Here is a 20,623-nt window from a genome sequence, read left to right on the forward strand (position 1 = left end):
GCTGCCTCGCTCGCGGGCCCCATCCTCGTCCGCGCGACTCGTCCACTGCACACGCGCAAACACGCAGGCACGCCCATACCCACATAAAGGTACGCGCTCTCGTACACTCAGCTGAGCACAATGCGGAGCGGCATCGCCGGCGTCCGTCTGTGCGCGGTACGTGTGGCAGGCGGTGCTGCTGCCCGTACCTCTGGTGCGGCTGCGTCCGCATCCCCCAAAGGCCCTTCTTTGCCCTGATGGCTCGCCCGCCCCGTCGCGCCCGGGCGCCTCACCGGCAAGATGTCGGAGACGACGCATCGGGTGAGGACCTTGCGGGCTGGCAGGAAGGGCCACGCCGGTGTGCTCCGTCGCGGCGATGCCGCCAGCGCCGCCGCCGTGGTGCAGCCCGGCATGCACATGACGGGCACCGTTGCCAGGGTGAAGCGCGATGCGACCTGCATGCTGCCCATGGACGGTGACGAGGTGGTGCTCTCTGTGGGGGCCTGAGCGCGTTGCGGCGCGGGAGCCGCGGAGAAGGATGTTGCACCGCGCGAGGCTGCTGGGGCTGGTAAGGCCGCTGCGCTCCTGCGCGCACGACCCGCGCGACGTCGAGGCCATCGCGCTGATCCTGTTTAGCCGTGCCTGGCGGGCCTCTCGCCGTGTGTGTTTGCGTCGAAGCTCGAGCGGGACGGCATTAGCGAGAGGACGCAGCGGGTGAAGGAGGGGAGTCTTCGCCGTGCCCCGGCCAAGTACAAGGACACCATGAGCTGCGTGTCCGGCGTGTCTGCGGTCCGCGACGTCTTCACGACGAACCGCCGCGCCCACCGGCGGCAGCAGCGGGGGGGGGGGGGGCATCAGCTCAAGACAGCCATCGAGACCCCCTCCAAGGCCGCGCGGTGATCCCAGGGCGAGGGTGTGCTGGCGACGGCCGACAATGCCTTCGCCGTGAAGCGCAAGGATGAGGAGGTGGCCATGGTGCCGCTGACCGCGGCAAGCGCTGGGCTGCCGCGCCGCGACGTCTGCACGAGTCCCGTGCTCGACCGCGAGCGCAGGCACCCGCCTACGCGCAGCGCACTGTGTGTGCCCCGTCAGCCCCACCGGCTTCATCGGCATCATCGGAACGAGCAGCAGCGATTTGGACGAGCTGTTTGCCGCCGTGCACCAAGGCCGCGGCGGACGGCGCTGTGCAGGACACTGCGTCGCACGCTCCCGTAAAGGATGCGTGGCTGTTGCGCACGAGGCTTTTCCGCCCCGCTGCTGCCGGCTGTGGATGCGTGGTGAGGTGAGGTGAGGTGAGGTGAGGTGGTGGTGGTGGTGGGCGGGGCAGGGATGTGTGCGAGCGCGTGAGTGTGGGGGGTGGAGGGGGGCATCCTCACATGCTCCGACTCGCATCTGCTGCTCTTCGCCTTGCCGCTTTTTGTGTGGTGTCGAGCGGCTGCGGTGCCGTCTCTGTGCGTCCTCGCCCCGTGCCTATCCGCCGCCTCCATCTCTGCTGTCTGCAACGCGCGGGACGGGCGGTGACGGCGCGGCGCCGGTGGTGTCGGTGAATTGTCGCAGCGGTGGGCGCGGTGGTGCTGCGTGCCAGGGCCGCGACGGAGGAGGTGTGTGTGTGTGTGTGTGTGTTGATCGATGATGACGGAGTGACGTATGGAATGCACAGAGATTTGCTGCTGTTAGTGAATATCACTGGTATCACTTGGGGTGATTACTCGAGGATTCGCAAGTGTTGTGGATACGAGGCTCTGTGCGCCGTGGCTGCTTACCGTATGCGTTGGCACAGACAGGACGGGCGCACAGCTTACTCGTGTCTCCTCGGCTTCTCAACACCACCTGCATTGTCCCTCCTTCTCTTCACAAGGAAGAGAAACGGGCTTGATGCCGTCCCTAGTCGCGAAAGCCTTCCCCTTCCCTCCCTCTACGTCTTATATGCTATGATGGGCTGCACTCACCTCTGTCGTGTTCTCGCCAGGATTGTTCGCACAGCGTACGAAGCGCCACACAACCCCTTTTGTTTGGGCAAACGTCAGACAACAGCCCCCCACCCCTTCCCCTCTCTCCCCCCCCGCTGTCACGCGCTGCTTTCTTCCACCACTACCACCACCACCCCCTTCCTCTCGCCTCCCTGCCGCCCTCTCTCCCATTTCTCGCTGTTCGTGCCCTGTCGGGGGCTTCGCTCCGATCTATCCGTATCAGGCTGCGCTGCGGACGAGAGCGAAAGAGGGATCGTCTTTGGGCGTGTGTCCGTCGAGTCTCGGGTGCGTGCCACCATCATACTTCCCCACCACCCCACTCCACCCCACACACACATATATTCACAGCATCCCTCAACATATTCGACGAAGAGGATCGGGAGAAGGGAAAACGTACCAGATTTGTGTGCTTCTCTATTTTCTTTTTTCGATGCCGGACGATCGCCGTCGCGCTTCCCGCACGGACGACGCGCTTGTCGCGCATCGTCCGGCCGACTCCGCGTCGCCGGTGGAGCGGCGGACGAGAGTGGATCCGCGCACCCATACGAAGTCCTTGTATCAGCGCGGTCGCGATGGCAGCGAGATGTACGCGTCCTACTATAACTCCAACGACGACCCTGCCTTTCAGGAGCGCTTCAACCGGCACAGCAACGGCAATGCCTTTGTGCAGAGCGCACAGTTCACATATGTGTCGCACGGAGGTTGCGGGGGTCGCAATCACACCGTCGTGAAGGAGCGCCAGCGTCCAGTCGTGGTCGAGGAGCCAGATGACGCGGACAGGCACGAGGCGAGCACGGACAGTGGTAACAACGCCAACGTGCACGCCAAACACAAGGATAAGGAGAAGCGTCGATCGTCGAAACAGGATCCCATCGTTGAAGAGCCCGACAGTGAAGACGACTACAACGACGCTGATTCGCGAGCCTACCGCCGCGGCGGAAAGAAAGGCGAGTTCGGCTCACATCCAGACGCCCTAGAGTTCTGGAGAGATCCGTGGGGTATGGAGTCGATCATGGCGGAGATGATGCAGCCACCGCTGGGATTTGGGGACGCGTTCCCCTTCACCTCCCGGCGTGCGCCAGCGCAGCGTAGACTGAAGTCACCGTCGGTCTCGAACGAATCGAAGTGGCAGCTCAGCCCGCACACACGCGGCGGGGTGATGAGCAGTCCGTTCACGGGAGATTTGTTTGGCACCGGCGGACCCGAGAGTCCGTTTCGCATGATGGAGGCGATGCAATACCACATGCATCAGCAACGCGCCGCCATGTTCGGCGGGGTCGATCCCTTTCGGCATTTCATGTAGGGTGAGAGAATGACCATCAGAGATTGCGAGTGCCCGCGCATGCGACATACCTGCCGACGTCTCTGTCGCCCACCTCGCCCCCAGCTGCCTCGTCACCTTCACATCTTGGCTGAGCTCTCTCGCTGCTCTTTACTTTTCTGTCTTTTTTGTTCTTCGGCCCCTCCCCTCCGTCGAACGTGTGCGTGTTGGACCTGTGTGTGTGTGTGTGTGTGTGTGTGTGTCTGGCAACCCGACGAACTCTGCATTTTGCCTGCGTCACGAAGCAGCAGAGTGACACACACCTTTCTTTCCCTCGGCATGGATGCCCCTCGTGTCCTGAGGGGCGGCCTTCGCTCTCGTCACAGCCGTCTGTTCGAGAGAGTGAAGGAGAGAGCTATGCGTAAGAGGAGAAAAAAACTATATATATATAGCAACCGGTCAAGCTGATCACATAGACATACACACAGACACAGACACAGACGGCCACGTTTCGTTTTTCTCGCAGGCGGCAGGATGCTGTCCACGGTATCTTTGGGTTTGCTCGTGTTGCCCTCGGGCCCGACGTTACCGGGAGCGTATGCGTATGGGTGTGCATATATGTATCTTCTCTTCTCCACGCGGGCAACTCTTGTGCGTGTGTCTGTGCGCACGTGCTGAAGGATCAGGTTGTGGTCCTTTTCCGTCCTGTCCCTTGTTCTCTCAGCCTTTCTTCTTGTTGTTCGCCTTCCCTCCCTTGTCCATTTCCTCCGTTGTGCTTGCCTGTACCAGACGGAAGACGGAAGAAACGAAACAAACATACAGTATATATATATATATATATGGTTTTGTGGACATGGGAGAGAGAGGCGTGGGAGGGATAGAAGGGGAGCAATGTGTGTGTGTGTGTGTTGTACGTGCCCCCCTCCTGCCCTTCTTCCTCTCCCTCTCTCTTTGCCTCTCTCTCTATGTGCGTGTGTGTGTGTGTCTTCCTGCGCTTCGTTCGCCACGATGGAGGCGTGGGCATAACCGAAGCTGCGAGGTGTGAGGGCGTGTGTGTCTCGTGAACGATGCGGACGCGACGCGCCACCCTCAGGGATGACGAGCCGGCACCGCAGGGAGACTACACCAGCGAGAAAAACATATTTATTTATTTACATATAGCACTGATTGCGGAGGCCGTCAGCTCCTTCGCTTTACAACCACAGCTATGGATGAGCACGTGAGGGAATGGGTTGGAAATGAGGAGGGAGAGAGAGGCGTGCTGCCATGTGCCGTAGTGACGCACGAGTAGGGGTGAAGAAGGTGATAGTGGCGACGTCGTGGTAAGACAGCGCCGCTGTATACCGCACGGGCTACTGGCGGTGACCCTTCGTCTCCCCTATCTCTCTCCTGCGAATGGTACACACGACCCAGCGGCCTCCGTAAGGCGTTCTTCGTTCTCACTCTCCTCGTTTTTTCCAGTTTTTTTCGAAGGTTCGCCAACCTCAGCGGCATGTGGGGGGAGGGAGGGAGAGTTTGTGTGTGTGTGTGTGGGGGGGGGGGGGGGGGGCTTCATGCGGTGGCGAGGCTTTTGTTTTTTGGTTGTTGATACATCCACCCTTCGCACACGCACACAGAAAGAAGGGAAAAGCAACACGCAAGCCACCCCGCCCCTCCCCGCCGTCGCTCACGTGCGACACTACCACCACTTGTCGACCAGCCCCTACGCTTCTCTTTGTTCTTTTCTTTCCCCTCCTCTCTCTCCACCCCACCCCCGGCCACCAACAACTGAGTGGTTCGCCTGGCACACTTCTGCGCTGCTCTCGCTTCATCTGCGCGCGTGTGCCGTGTGCTTGTCCTCCTATTGGGAAACCAAAGACAGTCGCTCAAGAGAAAAACAAAGCAATCGAGTGCCCTGCGCGGTCGAAGCCGACACGGATGACGCGCGGCAGCCGCCTCTCGGGGCCGCCCGAACTACAGCGGAATGCGCGCACGCGGATGATTCGAGCCCTCCCCACCCCACCCTCCGCCACACACGCACAAGCACGCCGGCCAACGCACCCCACACCCCACCTACCCGCTCGCCCTCCTATCCCCTGCCCCAAACCCGATCTGACCACGCCGCCGAAAGGGCTGGGGCCTGCCCACCCCCACGCCTGGGCCGCCGCCAGGGGGCCGGGCAGGGCGGAGCCGCTGGACCCGCGCGCGGGCTTGCGCGCGCCCGCAAAGGAAACTTGGGCGGGAGGCATGGCCCGCAACGGGTAAAGGAAAGCCACGCAGGAGGCAGGAGGGATGGGCGACGCAATAGCAAGCAGGGGGGGGGGTGCACCCGGCGGGCTGAACCGCGGTGGCCGCGAAACGCCCTCACCGGACACCCCTGGCCAACGCCAACGCCGATGCGAAAAGCGGACGGCGCACGGGGCGTGTGTGCCGCCGGTGAGCACATGGTGTCTCACCGAGTGAGGGGGGAAGAGGCACAGATGCGCGCTGGCGAATCTGCCCCGCGCAGACCACAGGCAAGCACGCAGGCGCATCACCGTTGGCCCTCCCCCTTGCACACCACACACACACACACACATAACCCAAGTGTGACCCTCGCGTGCTACCCGTGTGCGCACGTGCGCTCAGCGGCGTCTTGTGGGTTGCTCTTCGTGGTCCATCTTGTTCCTCACTGTGCATTCAGTCCGCACCCTTACCATGATCAGAACTTACATTACGCTTGGAGTAGGCGGAGGGGCAAACATTCGAATCGAACCGACACAAAGACAAGCAACCATGCCGCATCGGATTTCAAGAAAAGCACGACAACACACCAACGATACGAGGCGCCCTGCCATCCTTGTCTCTCCCTCTCTCTCTCTCCGCACCCCTCATGTAAATGAGGCCATCGTCATGCATGACACAAGCAGGGCGAGGAGGAGGGGGGGGGGCGAGACAGAACGAGCGACAGACGAAGAAGAGGGAAACACACACGTGCGCGTGAGGCAAATAGGAACGCAAATAAGAGGGGGAGGGGTGCGGCGGAACCAGCGAAGCAGCCAACGAGAGCAAGGAGAAGATCGACGTGACGCATGAAAGGAGGGAGGGAGGGAGGGAGGGAGGGAGGGAGGGAGGGAGGGAGGGAGGGAGGGGAGAAAGAGAAAGCGTACAAGATACCGCCGCAGGACACGAGAGTGAAGGGCAGAGATCCACACGAGCCTGCGAAAACGCAACGAATGAAAATGTGCCACGCCTGTATGTATGTGCGTCTTTACATTTCACGTGTGTGGGGCGTGCGTGTGTGTGTGTGTGTGTATGTGAGGGGGGAGGGGGGAGGGGGGCGTGAGCGGAGGGCAGACGTGGATGAGTAAGCGACTACAGCAGAACGTTATGGAAAGGGCGCGCGTCGACGCGTGAACGGGGGTGGCTGCTGCGGAAGCATGTGGGTCATGGCTGAGTGCGTGTGCACTGATACCTGAACGGCTCAACGAACAACGGAAAAGGGGGAGGGTAGAGAGAGAAGGAGGCGGCTACCGCGATGGGCCCAGTTGGGCGGCGCAGCAGCGATGCAGGAGCGCGGGGTGTCCGTGAGCGCGCATGGCTGAGGGGAAAGGGAATGAATCTGTCGGCCGACTCAGGGTCTCCCGCACGCACGCGCGCTCCACGTCAGCGCAGCCTTCCTTTGGCCATACCTCTACCGTCCCCGAGCGGCCGCGCTTCGCCATTGTCGAGGTGCCCGCCTTGGGTCTAAATATGCTGCGGCTCCGATAGGGTGGGCCCGCGATTCACCCTCATCCCTCTGCCGTGTTAGACGTCGTCCTGCTCCGGGTCAGGCGGCTGCTCCATGGACTCTAACGCCGTCGATGGATTCACGTGCGCGTCGTAGCTGACCGAATCCTCCAGCCGTGAGCCGGAGGCGAGGTTGCTTCCACCGTCCGAGCTCATGGAAGTGAGAGTGCTCTGCTGGGCCTCGTAATGGGCGTCCATAGCCTCCTGAACATCTTCGTGTCTCTCGTCCCCGGCGCCATCGCTCTTGTCACTATCAGCCTGCTTCGAACGTATCTTCGAGTGGTCGGCGAACGGCGTTTTCGCGTTCGCGACCGCCTCGAGGATCAGCGTGTTCTGGAGGCTGTTGTACTCGTTGTTGAGCGGATACACTTCCGCCATCGCTGGCAGCACGCGGTCCATCGAGGCCACGAGCTGCTGCAGATACTCGTGGTTCAGCACGAGGTAGCGGTGGATGATCTGTGCGGCGGCGTGGTCGTTCACCTCCATCAGCATACCGAAGGTTTTGTTGAACTTGTCGCGTCGCGTGATGTACTCCTTCCACGCCTCGTCGCGCTTCTCGGTGTATTTCTTGTGGCCCTTGCTGTCGCAGAACGGTTTTCCCTTCTTCGTGTAGTGCTTCTCCACCTTCTCGACTTCGGCCTTGTACTTGTTGTAGCGCTCCAGTGCCTCGATGTGCTTGTGGCGGTACTCGTTGATGCTCTTCAGGTGCTCCAAAACAGGGAGGAGGCGGTTATGGACGTCGCGGTGAATGCCGGCGTTGTACGACTGGAACGGCGGGCCCTCGTTAATGCGGCGCGCCTCCTCAGCGAAGGTCTTTGCCAGGCGGCGCACCTGCGAGTTGGCTTCGTCCGGCATGCGCGTGCTCGCGACGGAGGCAGCGTAGTCCGCCGCTGCGGCGCCGGCGTTGGGCTGCGACATGTACTGCACATCCGCTTCAGTCGGATAGGGGTTCGGCTCTTCGGCCTCCCCTGGGCCGGGAACGGGGTTGTTGTTGGTGAGGGTCAGCTCCGTGAAGGCCTGCCCGACAGCCTCGTACGCGCTCGCGATTTCCTTCATTGCCATCATGCCCTGCCTTACCGCGTGGTCGAAATGGTCGACGGCGTTCTGCAGGCGCCGCATATCGTTCACACGACGCTCGAAGTCATAGTCGCGGAACGCTGTCATGCTGGCCTTTTCCGAGTCGAAGTGTTTCGTCCAGTCGGCGCGAAGCTTCTGCATTGATGTTGGAACGCGAAGAGAGAGAGAGAGGAAGGTGGGGCAGCGGTGTACCGGCACACACGGGGTGACTGTGCGGGCACGCGCGCGAGAAAGAGAAAGGGGTGGGTGGGTGAGTGATGCAGTACGCGTGCTTGCGTACCGCAAGAGCGCTAGAGCGGGGAGGAGAGGGTGAGGGCGAGGGCAAGCGTTGGTAACGCTACGCAGGGCAGGACGAGGACACGCTAAAAGGAGCGGGAGAAGTGATCGAACAACGATGTGGCGTGGAAGAAGCACACACACACACGCACACAACACACACGCACACAACACACACACACACGCACACACAACACGACCGCAACTGGAACGCCCCGCGAGCAGACACGCGGCGCGTTCACCCTCGCGCAGGTGCAACAGATGCGGTGTGAGAGAGGGATGGACAACGGTAGCAAAGTAAACTGAAGAGCAAGCAAGAGAGCGCACGTGGAATATGATGATAACGATGAAGTCGGCAGGCAAGGAAGATACAGAAAGAGAGGCGGGGGATGGGAAGGCGAGAAGGTGAGTGGTGGGTGGTAGTACTACTCTCGGCGATTATGATGTACGTTGCATGTAGGGAAGCAGAGGAGTAGAAATTGACCATGTAGGAAAGCGGGGAGGGGGGGGGAGGAGGCAATGTTGCCGCGAGCCGCCAGGACACATGTGAGGAGAGTGAGAGCGAGTGTGCGAGCGTGATCAGTAGCAGCAGCCAGTGGTATCCCAAATGAGGCAAAGACAGACAGAGAGAGAGAGAGAGAGAGAGCGACAGAATGAGAGGGAGCGAGAAGGGAGAAGTGGTGCGGAGGGACGCTGGCGAAACCACCCGAGAGCAAGCGGTGATGCAATTGCGAAGCATGGTCGCGAGTTTTGAGCGCTGAAGGGTATGTCAGAGAGAGTGGCCGGCGACAAGCATTCGAAAGACAATGGAGAAGAGGAAGGCGTGCCGCCGCCGCTAAGGATAAGCACAAAGTCTCGTGCACGGTCTTGCGGACTGCGGTCCCCGCGCACGCAGGCTGCGGAAGCCGCCGCCGCCGCCCTCCTGCCTCCGGTTTAGCCGTCCTTGGGGGGAGGAAGACGCAGAGTCCTTCTCTCGCGAGAGCAGGCACTCACGTGGTCCCGCGCTGAGAGGCACCTGCGCACACTACCACGCCACCAGATATACATGTATATCCCATGATGCATTCCTGGCACAGTCATGTGCACGCACCTGTGCGTCCCCGATCCATCGTTATTTTCCATAAGTCACGACAGTTTTAGTTGCTTGGGCTAGAGGGAGAGGGAGGGAGGCGCCTGCCCTACCCGCTCTCGCTCTCTCCCTCAACGCTGTCCCTTGTCGTTTTCAGCAGCGCGTTACCACCAGGCATACACAACCCAACACCTCTTAACCAGCCAGCCCACTCGACACCCTCCCACTGTGCCGGCGGAACGGTACCGAGCACGACCATGACACTGAGACGTGATGAAGAAGACATGGCTACACGTGCGCTCGTGTCCTCCAGCAAGCCAGAGAAAACGAGGACGTGTGAGCTGAGGGGGAGAGCAGCAGAGGGAGTCGAACAGGAAAGGGTGCAGCGATGCATATGCGCCGCAGTGTGCACGCAACAACTGAGACGGTACTGCGAGCCCCTGCCGCCTGCCAACCCCCCTTCTCCGCTTCCCTTCTCAGCGTCTCCCATGGAGGGGACGAAGAAGAAGGCGTCCGCCCGCTTTGCGCACACACGTTCACCGCTTCAGTGAACGCTGGCGCATGCACAGCTCGCAGGTGCACAAGAAGCGGTACTGCTCCAGAAGGTGTCGCGAGCGCGTCTGCAGGTCGTCGCCAAGGCTACCGAGGTCCACGTACGAGATTGTGATTTCTTCGCCAGCGGCGATGGGGCGAGTCGCCTCGATTCCGATCCAGCCGGCCAGCGACGGCGAGTACGATGTGGAGTACGGCGACTCGGAGGAAGTCGCGACAGCCCGGAAGGCGGCGATGCGCTCGCTGGCTTTTCGACGAGCCGCTTCCTGCGTGCGCTCCTTGGGCGGTGCGGTGTGTGAAGCGCCGGTGCGCGCTGCCAGTGCCGCCGCCGCTGCCATGGCGTCCGCCGAGTCGTACAGCATGATGACAGCCGCGTTAGGCACGCAGCTGTGGTTCAGCATGCACACCGTCTGGTGCAGCGACCACCCCGTCGTCTCTTCCGTATTGTACGGGAATCCGATACTGTTGCAGCGGGTGCGCAGGAGAGTGTCGCGCAGGTCTGTCCAAGAAATGGGGTAGCGTGGAGGAAAAGGAGACACCGCTGCACTGCCACGGCAACGGACGCCATCACTGTTACCACCACGGTGGATGCCGCCGGAGGCATGTGTGCCGGCCTGATTCGAAAGAGGATCGATTCCCATGTGTTTTGCTGAGGCTGCGGTGGCGAGGGTGGTGGCGGTGACGGCTTTCGGCTCCTTCCCGAACGTCGCCACAACGCGGTCACGCGCAAAAACTTCACACAGCTGCATCGACTCCTTCGACTGCACGCTCGCGTTCGTGTCGAGTGTCGCCAGTGCACGCATCATGGCCGTGTCGCCGAGGTACGCACGCGCGCCGTAGTCCAGGCAGAAGCGTAGAAAGTCGGTATCGTTGCCCGGTGCGCGGATGGAGGCGGGGAGAGAGGTGTACCACGCGCACGATATCGCGTGTGCGCGGAGGAGCGGGTGGAGGTGGAGTCGCTCATCCACGACACTGACACCTCTTTTGCCCTCTCCGCGTCGCTGCAGCAGGGGGGCGGTCGTTTGGACCGCGTCCGTTCCGGCGGCGCTCGTCACATCCACGCCGCTGTCCAGCAGCAGCTGAGCCACGCACGGTGCGCAGAGCACGAACTGGTCACAGTTGGGGCAGCAGTAGGGGCGCACCGGGGCGGCGGCGGGTGCGGCGGTCGACGAGGACAATGACGACGGCGAAGACGACGCGCCAACGGGAGACCGGGAAAGTGTGGCATGCGGTTGCTGATGCGGGTGCTGGTGGTGGTGGTGATGCGCCTTCAGCGGCTCCGCGCACGCGCGAACGTCGGCGACGAGGCACCGGGCGCAGATGTGGCGTGCGAAAGGCGAGTAGAGCACAGCTATGTCCGGCGGGGCGGCGAAGATCGCGTTGCCGGGCTTCAGCTCCATAGTCGCCACGACTCGGCGGCCCTTGCGCTTCGCATCTGGGTGCATCTCCTGCACCGCCATGCGCGGGGCGGCGCCGATGGAGACCTGTGTCGGGTGGATGTAGCTGCTCATTGGAACGACAGAGTGCATGCTGCTATATATCCACACAATGGGACGAGCTGCAAAAATGGAGAGAGTGCGCGTGCGTTCTGTTGCTGTCCCTTCGGCTGCGCCGTGTTGATTCTCACAATGGCAAGAAGTGCTGGCTTGTGTGCCTCTCTGCAGGAAGTGGGGAGCGAAGTGGGGTGCGAAGTTGAGAGGAGGTCGATGGCGTGAGGGAGGCGATCCGAAAAAGGGGGGCAGGAGGTGCACCGCGAGCAGCGTGGTGGGGCGTCTTTGGACGGAACGTGAGAGTTTCGTGGACCAGGGACAAGGCCACCAGCGCGGAAGATGAAGTTACGAGGAAGTCCAAGACGGAGAAGAAGATGGCAGCGAGAAGGAGAGGGGTAGGTCCAACGTGAAGCATGCGACGCACACGAAATCCACTGTGATGCCGCCCCCATTCTATCTCCCATCCTCGCGAAGTCGTCCTGCCGCCTCCGGTGCGAACCGCTTTTGAGGGTTTACTCATTCATTGCTTCGCTGTGTGTTTGTGTGTGTGTGTGTGTGTGTGCGTGTGTGCGTTGTTGTCGTCGTCATCGTCGCTGTCTACCCGCCTGTCTGTTTGAGGGGTTTCACTGCATTTTGGCTTGACACCATGATGAGCGAACCCAAAGAACAGAAGCCGAGCGAAGGTGGACAACACAACAGAGTAAGCCACAGTTTACAAGCACACACGCGCATCCCACCCAAACCCTCTTGGGGAGGGGGAGGGTGCGGAGAAGATCCTTCCCGCGTGCTCTCCTCTTTCTTCGTTTATCGCCGCCGCTACAGGCCGCGTTGTGACGGATGCACCAGAGCAACACCACGCCCACAACGGAAGAACACTCCGCACACATCACCAACACCTAAACACACACACACACACACACAGAGGGGGGTGGGGTGCACGGTACTCGGTCGATACCACGCACGGAGGAGGGGGATACCCGGCCGGCCATCACGAGGTGCCCCAACGCACATACAAAAACGGGACAACAAGAACAGAAAATAACGAGGCACCGCTCAACATCACCGCACCACGACGACAACGCGCACAAAGGATGCAAGCGCGCCGGCGCTCTATAAAGATGGGGTACATACACCGCTGTGTGTGTGTGTATGTAAAGCCGCGCACAGGAACAGCACAGCGTAGCCCAAGAAGACAACGGAGAGGAAGGACCAAAACACGGAGCAACAGCCAACGGCACGCGCGTAGGCGCCACACAGCCGCACCGCCAAGCACGGCAGCGCAGGGTTTAGCATTCTTCCTCTCTTTTAGAATGCCCCTCCCCACCCACCCCCTTCCTCCTTGCGTTGTCGCACTCGCTCCCGAACACTCTATGGTGTGCCGCATCCCAGCGGCAACGGTCTTTCATCTTAGCCTCGCCTTCTCTACGCTTACGTGACCACCATACAACTTTACGGGTCGCGATTCTCCGGCTTGGCGTAGGGCATCCCAAGTACGTCGAACACATCCTGCTCCGACCGCACCTCAACACGCTTGTCTTCCAGCTCGTCCTTTGGGACGCCAAGCTCCTCGCCAGCATTCTTACCGCGAATGCCGATGCGCTCGTACAGCGCACGCGCCTCCTCCGGTGTGCCCAGCTTGAAGAGGCCGTATTCGTTCAGCAAGTAGCCCTTGCTGATGGCGGCCTGGCGCATAATGACGTTGAAGTTCTTGCTGCCAGTGAAGGTGAGCATCGCCGTCGGCACGCTCTTTGTCTCGATGAGACGGATATCCACGCGGCGCGCCTTGTACACCTTCGTGTTCTCGCGACCAGCCTTGTCGCGGACAATGCGGGGCGGCAGCCGACCCATCCCCATGTACTTGAGGGGCCCCTGCGCCATGGTCGCCTCCAGGTACTTGAGGCTCTCGAGGAACTCAACAAAGTGCCCTAGTACGCCGGTAGCGGCGACCGGCTCGCTCAGCGGCGGCGCGTCGAGCGTGCGTGATAGGATCGCGTCCACATCACCACTGAAGGGGTGGCGACGGCGGTAGCTACCACAGATAAGAATCGAGAAGTCCTTGCCGAGCACCTCCATGCACTTATCGCGCAGGTAGTTCTCATGCAGCACGCTCTCTTGCATCGGGATCTTTTCGTTGATGTCGTAGAAGTACTTGATGCCGACACGTTGCTGGTCCGTCAACGACGGAATGCTGTCAGCCTTCTGCAGCAGCTCATCGACGGTGAAGATGCCCTCGCGGTCGAAGAGCGCCGCGGCGGCACGAGGGCCGAAGCCGTGCACCTGTGTCAGCTCCTGGATGGCTTTGAGCTTCGGCTTCGTCTTGCTCTCCAGCTCCTCGAGCTTCCCGGTGGCCATGATCTCTTCTGCTTTCTTCAGCAGCTTCGTGCCGAAGCCGGAGAACGCCTTCAGGTCCTGCGGGGTGTTGAGGGGCTTGTCGAGGTTCGTCTTGAGACTCTCGATGCTGCGGTGGTAGCTGCTCACCTTGTATTTCTCTCCCAGAGCGTTGTTCAAATCCGCCATCTCCTGGAAGATGCGGATGATGTTCTCGCGATGATCGCGACGCAGGAACGTCCGGCGAAGCATTGTCCGTCTGCTTGCAAGGAAGAGCCTGAGGACGAAGGGAGGGCAAGCAAAACACGCACTCGCACAGCCGTGACGAGACGCGTCCGATCCGTTATGGAGAGCAAGAGCCCGTATCACCAAGGGCCGTGTATGTCCGCGAGTGCGTGTGGGTGCGTGTGCGTGCCTCTCTCTCTCTCTCTCTCTATATATATATATATATTTATATTCGTACGTGTGTCGGTATCTCGAGCTCGATGGGGACGCGGTGGTGCATGGGGCGGGGGGTGCGTGCTGGGCCCTGTGGCTGCTAAACAAAAAGGGGGAGTGGAGCGAGTCGGCGTATGCCGATGACGCCGCGAGCGCGTTGCTCTTCCTGTTCAGGGAGGCGTGTTCCTTCTCTATGAGGGCTGATATACACACGTATATATATATATATACCTACCGGTATCGGTATGCGAGAGTCAGGGGGGGGGCGTACGCAGGCGGATGTTGCGCTTAACGTAGGAGATGAGTGCTCTCTGCTGTGCTCGCGCGGCGCCGGCAACGTGGGCAGAAGTAGAGAACGAGTAGAGCAGGGCGTCGAAGAAGAAGAGGAAGGTTGTGGCCGTTTTCAATGCACATCTGGACAGAGCGCAAAGGCAGTTGCACGAGGTCAGGGTGGTCATCCGGGAAGCTCAGCATCGGTGTTCGGCAACAGTTGCAGTGGCAGCAATGGTGCGGTTAGAGAGAGGGGCTAGGCGAGACATAATGGGGAAGGGAGAGAAGAACAGAGGTGGCAGAGAGCAGTGGTCGTGAGGACGCGGGCAGATGGTGAGCGGATCACTCTGATCTGCCCTCGCCCTCCCTCTTCGGTGACGCCTCCGCCAGCGGCCAGTCATCGCGTGGCGGTGTCCTCCCCCACCCCACCCCTGAAAGGCGAGAGAGCGAGGGGGAGAGGGCAAACACCTACACACAAGTGCACGCGCACGCAGGCAATGCTTTGATGTCGGGGTGCACTCCTCCTGCTCCGTGCGCACAGTCCGCTGGTTCCGTTGCTCTCCCTTGTTCCTTCGCCTCTGGCCTCTGGCCACCACCCACCACCCACCCCTTCGCCTTGGTGTGGTTCATTCAAACAGAGAACACAGGATCACGCATACAAAAAAAAAAACAAAAAAAAATGTTATCAGTGAGACGCACACGCACGCGAAACATGCGCGCCCGTGTCGACAACCTGAGGCGCTCATTCAGCAGCCACACCTTTACACATGTGCGCACGAGCGCACAGCACTTTGCACCTCAGCCGCCTCGTCGCGAGCCCTCTCGCACGCCGTCCGTATCTATGAGTTCATCTACGCGGTACGCCCTCTCCCCACAGAGGCACACACGCGCACACAAGGAAACAGAAACAAATACTCTCAGACACACGCACGCGCGCACGCATGCGCATGCGAGCCAACCTGCGACAAGGAGAAGTCGAAGAGCCGTGAAGCAGCTTCTCTCGTAGCAGAAGAACTGCCGAGACAGACACGTGCAGGCACTCGCACCTTCCTTAAACGCTGCGGTCTTTTGGAGGGACGTAGTCCATGCCCAGTGCCTCGAAGATCTCGCGCTCTGTGCACGCCTTAACCCGCTGCCGCTCCACAATCTTCGCCATCTCGTGTAGCTCGGCGAGCTCCTGCTTCGTCTTCCCCCTCCCCTTCTTCTTGATCTTCGTCAACGCAGCCGTCACCTTCTTCGATGCCGCACCGTCTGCGTCGCCGCTGGCACCGCTCCCGGCAGCAGTCGCACCGCTAGCCCCGCCTCCAGCTTCGGCCGACGATCCGTTGGCGAGCTCATTCTCCTCGTCCTTGATGGCGGAGAGGTCGAAGCGAGCGAGGCGGGTGATCATGTCGTGGAAGCTCATATCCGGGTTCTTCTGCACAACACCGTAGTGCTGCATCTGCTTACGCGTCGGCTTGCGGAAGAGGCCGTACTCGTTGAGGACGCAGTGCTTCTTGATGGCTTCGCTGCGCATAATGACGTTGAAGTTCTTGCTGCCGGTGAAGTAAAGCATTGCTGCAGGGAAGCTGTCCGAGTCCACGTAGCGGACATCGAGGCGGCGCGCGCGGAACTTGGTCGGCGCTTTGCCGTTCGCCTTCGCTGCCTTGCCCTTGCCCGTAGCAGCCGATACAGATTCGGTGACCGTCGCGCGCAGACGGCACAGCCCCATGAACTTCGTCGGCCCCTGCGCTAGCGTAGCCTCGATGTACTTGTCCGCCTTGAGTCCAGCAAGGAACGCGCCCAGCACCTTCGACGGTGGTAACAAAGGACGGCCACCGCTGCTGCTGCTGCTGCCGCCACCGCCCTCCGCCGCGCTGCGCCTGTGTGTAATGAGCACATCGATATCACCAGCGGATTCAACTTGACGACGGTAGCTACCACACACAACAAGCTCGTAGTCCTTGCCAAGGTACTTGCGCATGCGCAGCTTCATGAAAGCCTCGTGCAGGCGGCCCTCTTCGTGCGGGATGCGGTGGCACATGTCCTCGTAGTAGACAAGCCCGAGCCGCTGCGCGTCGTTCAAGTGGAACTTGGACTTGTCAGCACAGACCACGAGATTCGACGGCTTACCGCTGTCCTTGTTGCTCATGTCGAGCTCCCCTGCCTTGATGGCGTAGTCGCGAAGCTGCGCAACGGTGCTGATGCCGTACTTCTTGAAGTAGTCGATAGCAGTGCGCGGGCCGACGCCGTGCACCTGTGTGAGCTCTCGGATGGCGCGAATGATGGGCTTCGCCTCTTGCCGGTGCAGCTCCTCCAAGCCACCCGTCACCAGGATTTCGATTACTTTTTCCCGCAGCTTCGTCCCCAGGCCTGGGATGAGGTTGTCGGAGGAGAGCACGAGACTGCGCTTCGCCCGGTTGCGCTCCACCTCCTCCACGCGCTTCTTCTGCGCCGCAGGGTCGTCCTTGTAGAGTGCCTCGATTATCGCCTTTTTCTTCGGGTCTTCCTCGGGCAGCGGCAGCAGGTTCGGCGGCAGCAGCTGAAACACCTTGTCGCCGCGCTTGAAGCACTCTACCGTGCGCCCGTACAACTGCGACTTGAAGCGCTCGCCGAGCGCACTGTTGATCTGCGTCAGCTGCTCAAATATCTGCACGACGCGCTCGCGGTAGTCGGGGAAGAAGAGCGTGTCCTTCGAATTCGCACCTTTGCCGCCTTTGCCACCGCTGCTGCCGCCGCTACTGCCGGCATGATTGCCCGATCCGCTAGCGCTGCTGCCGCCACTGGCGCTGGAAGCTACCTTCGAGACGCCGGCACTCTGAAGCAGCTCCTGCTGCTGCTGCTGCGACGCGCGGCCGGCGGCGAAGGCAGATGGAGAGTGCGACGCCGACGTCGCATTGGCAGCGGCATCGTCGTCCGCCTGCGGTGCTAGCGAGAACTCGTCATCGATGACCGCCGGCTTTGACACCAGCTCCACCGCTGTTGCCATTGCCGCCGCCACATCCGCCTCTCGCTCCGCGTCACTGGCAGGATCCTCGACCTCAGCAACCTTGGCCGGCTCCGTCACGGGTGCGACGGACGCTGCTGCAGCCATGGCGACCGTGTGCCCGCTACTTTTCGTTGCCGCCGATCCACCACGCTTGCCACCCTTCTTGGTGATTCGGCTCTTCGACTTGGCACCACCTGCGACGGCTGCCTCGTCGGTCTGCGCCGACTTTTCCAGTAGAGGCGCAGCTGCTATCGGTGACGACGCAGACGTTTCAAGAGAAGCCGACTTCCTTCCTTGCCTCGGACGTCGGCGCGGCGATGGCGGCGAAGGTGCAGACGACTTAGGCGCCGCCACCGCCGCAGCTCCCTCGTCAACCTTGGCTGCTGCTGAGGTTGCCATAACGCCTGCTTCGTGTGCTGTCGGTGTGGCGGTGGTGCGGAGGGCTTGTGGAGACAGCGTGAGCCCCCGCTGCAGCTGCCAGCGGCGACGAACGATCTGCGCGGCGAGACGCTTTTTCAAGGCAAGAGAGGAGATCCCCCTCGCGGCGTCGACGGTGTCGAAGAGACTCTTGAACGAGTCCGCCGGCCACGGTGTCGTTGCCGTCTTCCCATCGTCCGCAGCAGCCGCCATGGGTGGTGGCGGTGCCGCCACTACCGCTGCCGGAGCCGCGGCGACGGCGGCAGGCGCGAGAAGCCTCTTCTTCATCCGTGTGCCTCCAGCCCGTCCCTTGTTCCTAGGCGCGCGAGAGGCAGCAGTGGAGCTGATGGCCTCTGCTGTACCTTCGCCGTAGGCATCCGTCTTCGACTCCAGCGACTGCACCTCGACGGTAGGAGCGGATGGCATCTTAGCGTCTGCAGTCGAGATGGTCGTGGTTGTGGTGGTGGTCTTGCTCGCAGGCTTGTGGGACGTTGCCACAGTAAGAAGCGAGAAGGACGCCAACGTGGCCCCTCCTGCCGTCGCCGCGCCAGTCGCTTGTGCTTGCTCTGCAGCGCCTATAGCGCCCTCAGCGACCGCGTTGGCCACAGAAGCCGCGATGGCGTCTTTTACTAGAGTACTGGTGGCAGCTGTCGGTGCCTTGGCACGCAGGCGCTTGCCACTTCGGGTGCGTGAGTTGGCTCGCCTGAGCCGACCACGGTGTCGAGCACCACCATCCTCGCTGATTTCATCTTGATCCTTGTCCACATCCGCAGCACTACCGTCCTTGTTGTCTAGAACCACTTCCGAGCTCTTCGTGTTCGCCGGCTCCTCAACGTATTTCTGCCTCGTTTGCGGCGCTACACGTTTCCTCCTCCTCCTGCTGCTGCTGCCGCCGCTGCTCACGCGCCCCTCAACAGCGTCGGCATCGGATGCAACAACACGATCAGTGGCATCCACCTGCTGTGGGGCCGGCGGCAGGGCTGCGGCTCTCACTGGGTCGACGGCAGGGGTGCCACCTTCCCCTTCACCGGCGCCTGCCGTCAATGAAGATGCGAGGTTAGGGTCGACAGCGACAGATGGCACCACTGTGACGCCGGCAGTTGCGACCTCGTCCGCCTCGGCGTCGCCAGCAGAGGCAGCCGTGACGGTACCGGCTCCGCTGCGCCTCGAGCGCCTCTGCTTTAGGCCTCGCGATAGCTTTTCCCGTGAGACCGCAGCGGCCATTGTGATTGCCTCAGCCGACGCCTCTGCTGACAGCGTCGCAGCAGCAGGGCCAGAAGCGGCAGCAGGAGCTGCAGCAACAGCGGCCGGCTCCACAGTCGTCTCCACCGCCGCGTCCACCGCCGCGCGGCGGCCCCTGGCACCCCTCCTTGCCGTGCCACTTTTTCTTTCGTGACAAGGCGAGGACATCTCGGCGGCAACGACAGCCGTCACGGATGGTGTGAGCACCGGCTCAGCAGCATCCGCCTCGTCAGCTGGCGGAGGGATCGTTGAAGGCTTGTTAACGGATGTGCCAAAGCCGTTGAGGTGAGCGGCAGCGGTGACCGCCGATGACTCCGCCTCGGCTGCGGTATCGCCCAATGCACGCAGGCGCACATCTGTAGCCGCTGTGCCACTGCTCTTGACCGATCGTCGCCTGAGCAGCTCGCTGGATGTGTTTGATGGGTTGACCAACACAGACGCCAGCACAACAGGATCGACAACGGAGAAGCTGCCATTCGCGCGATCCCCGAGCGGCACATCGAGGGGCGGCGTGGCCGCCGCCGAGACACGCCCGCGCTTGCGATGAGCGCCGCGGCGATGGCGCAACTTCGTCCCCGTTGACAAGGCAGCGACGGCAGCAGCAGCAGAAGTGGCGGCAGCAGTTGCGTCAGCTGATGTGCTCGTCGTGCTCGACACACCGCGACACTGCGCTGTTAGCGACGCCGCTACCGCCGATGAGGCAGGCAGGAACGCGGAGGGCCCTGGCAGACGCCTAGCGCCGCGCCGCCACGTCGACGACAACCGCGGCAGCCCATGAATGAGACGCTGGCCGTCGGCACATGACAGAGATGCCGCAACGAGAGCGGCAGCCGCTACGCAGAGTGGGTCAGCACGGCGGCGACGGAGACTCCACCCTGTGCGCGGCACAGCCCAGCCGAGAAAAATCCGCATGCACTTTTTCCGTTTTCTCGGCTAAAAATGTTGTTTTGTTGGGAGGGAGAGGTTGAACGGTGATGGTTGGACCTCTGGGTAGTGTATGGGGTATCGGTGCCTGTGTGTGAGTGTGTAGGTGTAGGTAGGGGGGGGGGGGGCGCACCGTGGCGAAAGCAGCACCGGCACCCGCACAAGATCCCCCTTCTATTCGGCGCCTTGTCTTCGTTTCTACTTTGATGCGTGCGGGAGTGGGTGTGCATGCACACACCTACATGTGTGTATACGTGTATGTATGTGTGCGGCTTGCTCGCGGTGTGTGGAAGGCCTCGCGTTTATTCTGTGTTCTGCGCCGATGCGTCCCCTCAGCTGCTGCGCAGCACGCACGGGCGCCTACAAGCACCCGCGGTGGTGGCGGCGGGGAGAAGGAGAAAGAGAGAAACCGACGGACTCAGACTCGGCAACGCATGCACGCAGGTGCTGGATCCCCGCCGTACCAGTGCTTCAGCCGCGTACACGCCCCCCCCACCCACCCTCAGCTTTATCACACACACACACACACACAAGCACGTCGACGCCGCGGCTGACGGCGAGGCTACGCTTGCTACAGCCACAGAGGCTGCGCACTTCGCGTTCCTCCGTCTCCTT

At 61.6% G+C, this 20,623-nt stretch overlaps 5 protein-coding genes across 5 annotated transcripts; 1 reads left to right on the plus strand and 4 right to left on the minus strand.

Annotated features, from left to right (window-relative positions):
- Positions 1-2,379: 2,379 nt before the first annotated feature.
- LMJF_08_0860 (hypothetical protein) lies at positions 2,380-3,252 on the plus strand (the record flags this gene model as incomplete). Its single annotated transcript, XM_001681063.1, has 1 exon — positions 2,380-3,252. One exon carries the CDS (start codon positions 2,380-2,382, stop codon positions 3,250-3,252), a length of 873 nt encoding a protein of 290 aa, XP_001681115.1.
- A 3,723-nt stretch (positions 3,253-6,975) lies between these two features.
- LMJF_08_0870 (hypothetical protein) lies at positions 6,976-8,175 on the minus strand (the record flags this gene model as incomplete). The annotated part of the gene is made up of 1 exon (XM_001681064.1): positions 6,976-8,175. One exon carries the CDS (start codon positions 8,173-8,175, stop codon positions 6,976-6,978), a length of 1,200 nt encoding a protein of 399 aa, XP_001681116.1.
- Positions 8,176-9,915: 1,740 nt separating this feature from the next.
- On the minus strand, positions 9,916-11,460 carry LMJF_08_0880 (conserved hypothetical protein; the record flags this gene model as incomplete). Its single annotated transcript, XM_001681065.1, has 1 exon — positions 9,916-11,460. The coding sequence occupies one exon, from the start codon at positions 11,458-11,460 to the stop codon at positions 9,916-9,918; it is 1,545 nt and encodes a 514-aa protein (XP_001681117.1).
- Positions 11,461-12,870: 1,410 nt separating this feature from the next.
- On the minus strand, positions 12,871-14,001 carry LMJF_08_0890 (mitochondrial DNA polymerase beta; the record flags this gene model as incomplete). The annotated part of the gene is made up of 1 exon (XM_001681066.1): positions 12,871-14,001. One exon carries the CDS (start codon positions 13,999-14,001, stop codon positions 12,871-12,873), a length of 1,131 nt encoding a protein of 376 aa, XP_001681118.1.
- Positions 14,002-15,508: 1,507 nt separating this feature from the next.
- On the minus strand, positions 15,509-17,530 carry LMJF_08_0900 (putative mitochondrial DNA polymerase beta-PAK; the record flags this gene model as incomplete). The annotated part of the gene is made up of 1 exon (XM_001681067.1): positions 15,509-17,530. The coding sequence occupies one exon, from the start codon at positions 17,528-17,530 to the stop codon at positions 15,509-15,511; it is 2,022 nt and encodes a 673-aa protein (XP_001681119.1).
- Between the last annotated feature and the right edge of the window lie 3,093 nt (positions 17,531-20,623).

This window comes from Leishmania major, chromosome 8 (genome assembly GCF_000002725.2).
Source record: "Leishmania major strain Friedlin complete genome, chromosome 8".
NCBI classification, from domain to species: Eukaryota; Euglenozoa; class Kinetoplastea; order Trypanosomatida; family Trypanosomatidae; genus Leishmania; species Leishmania major.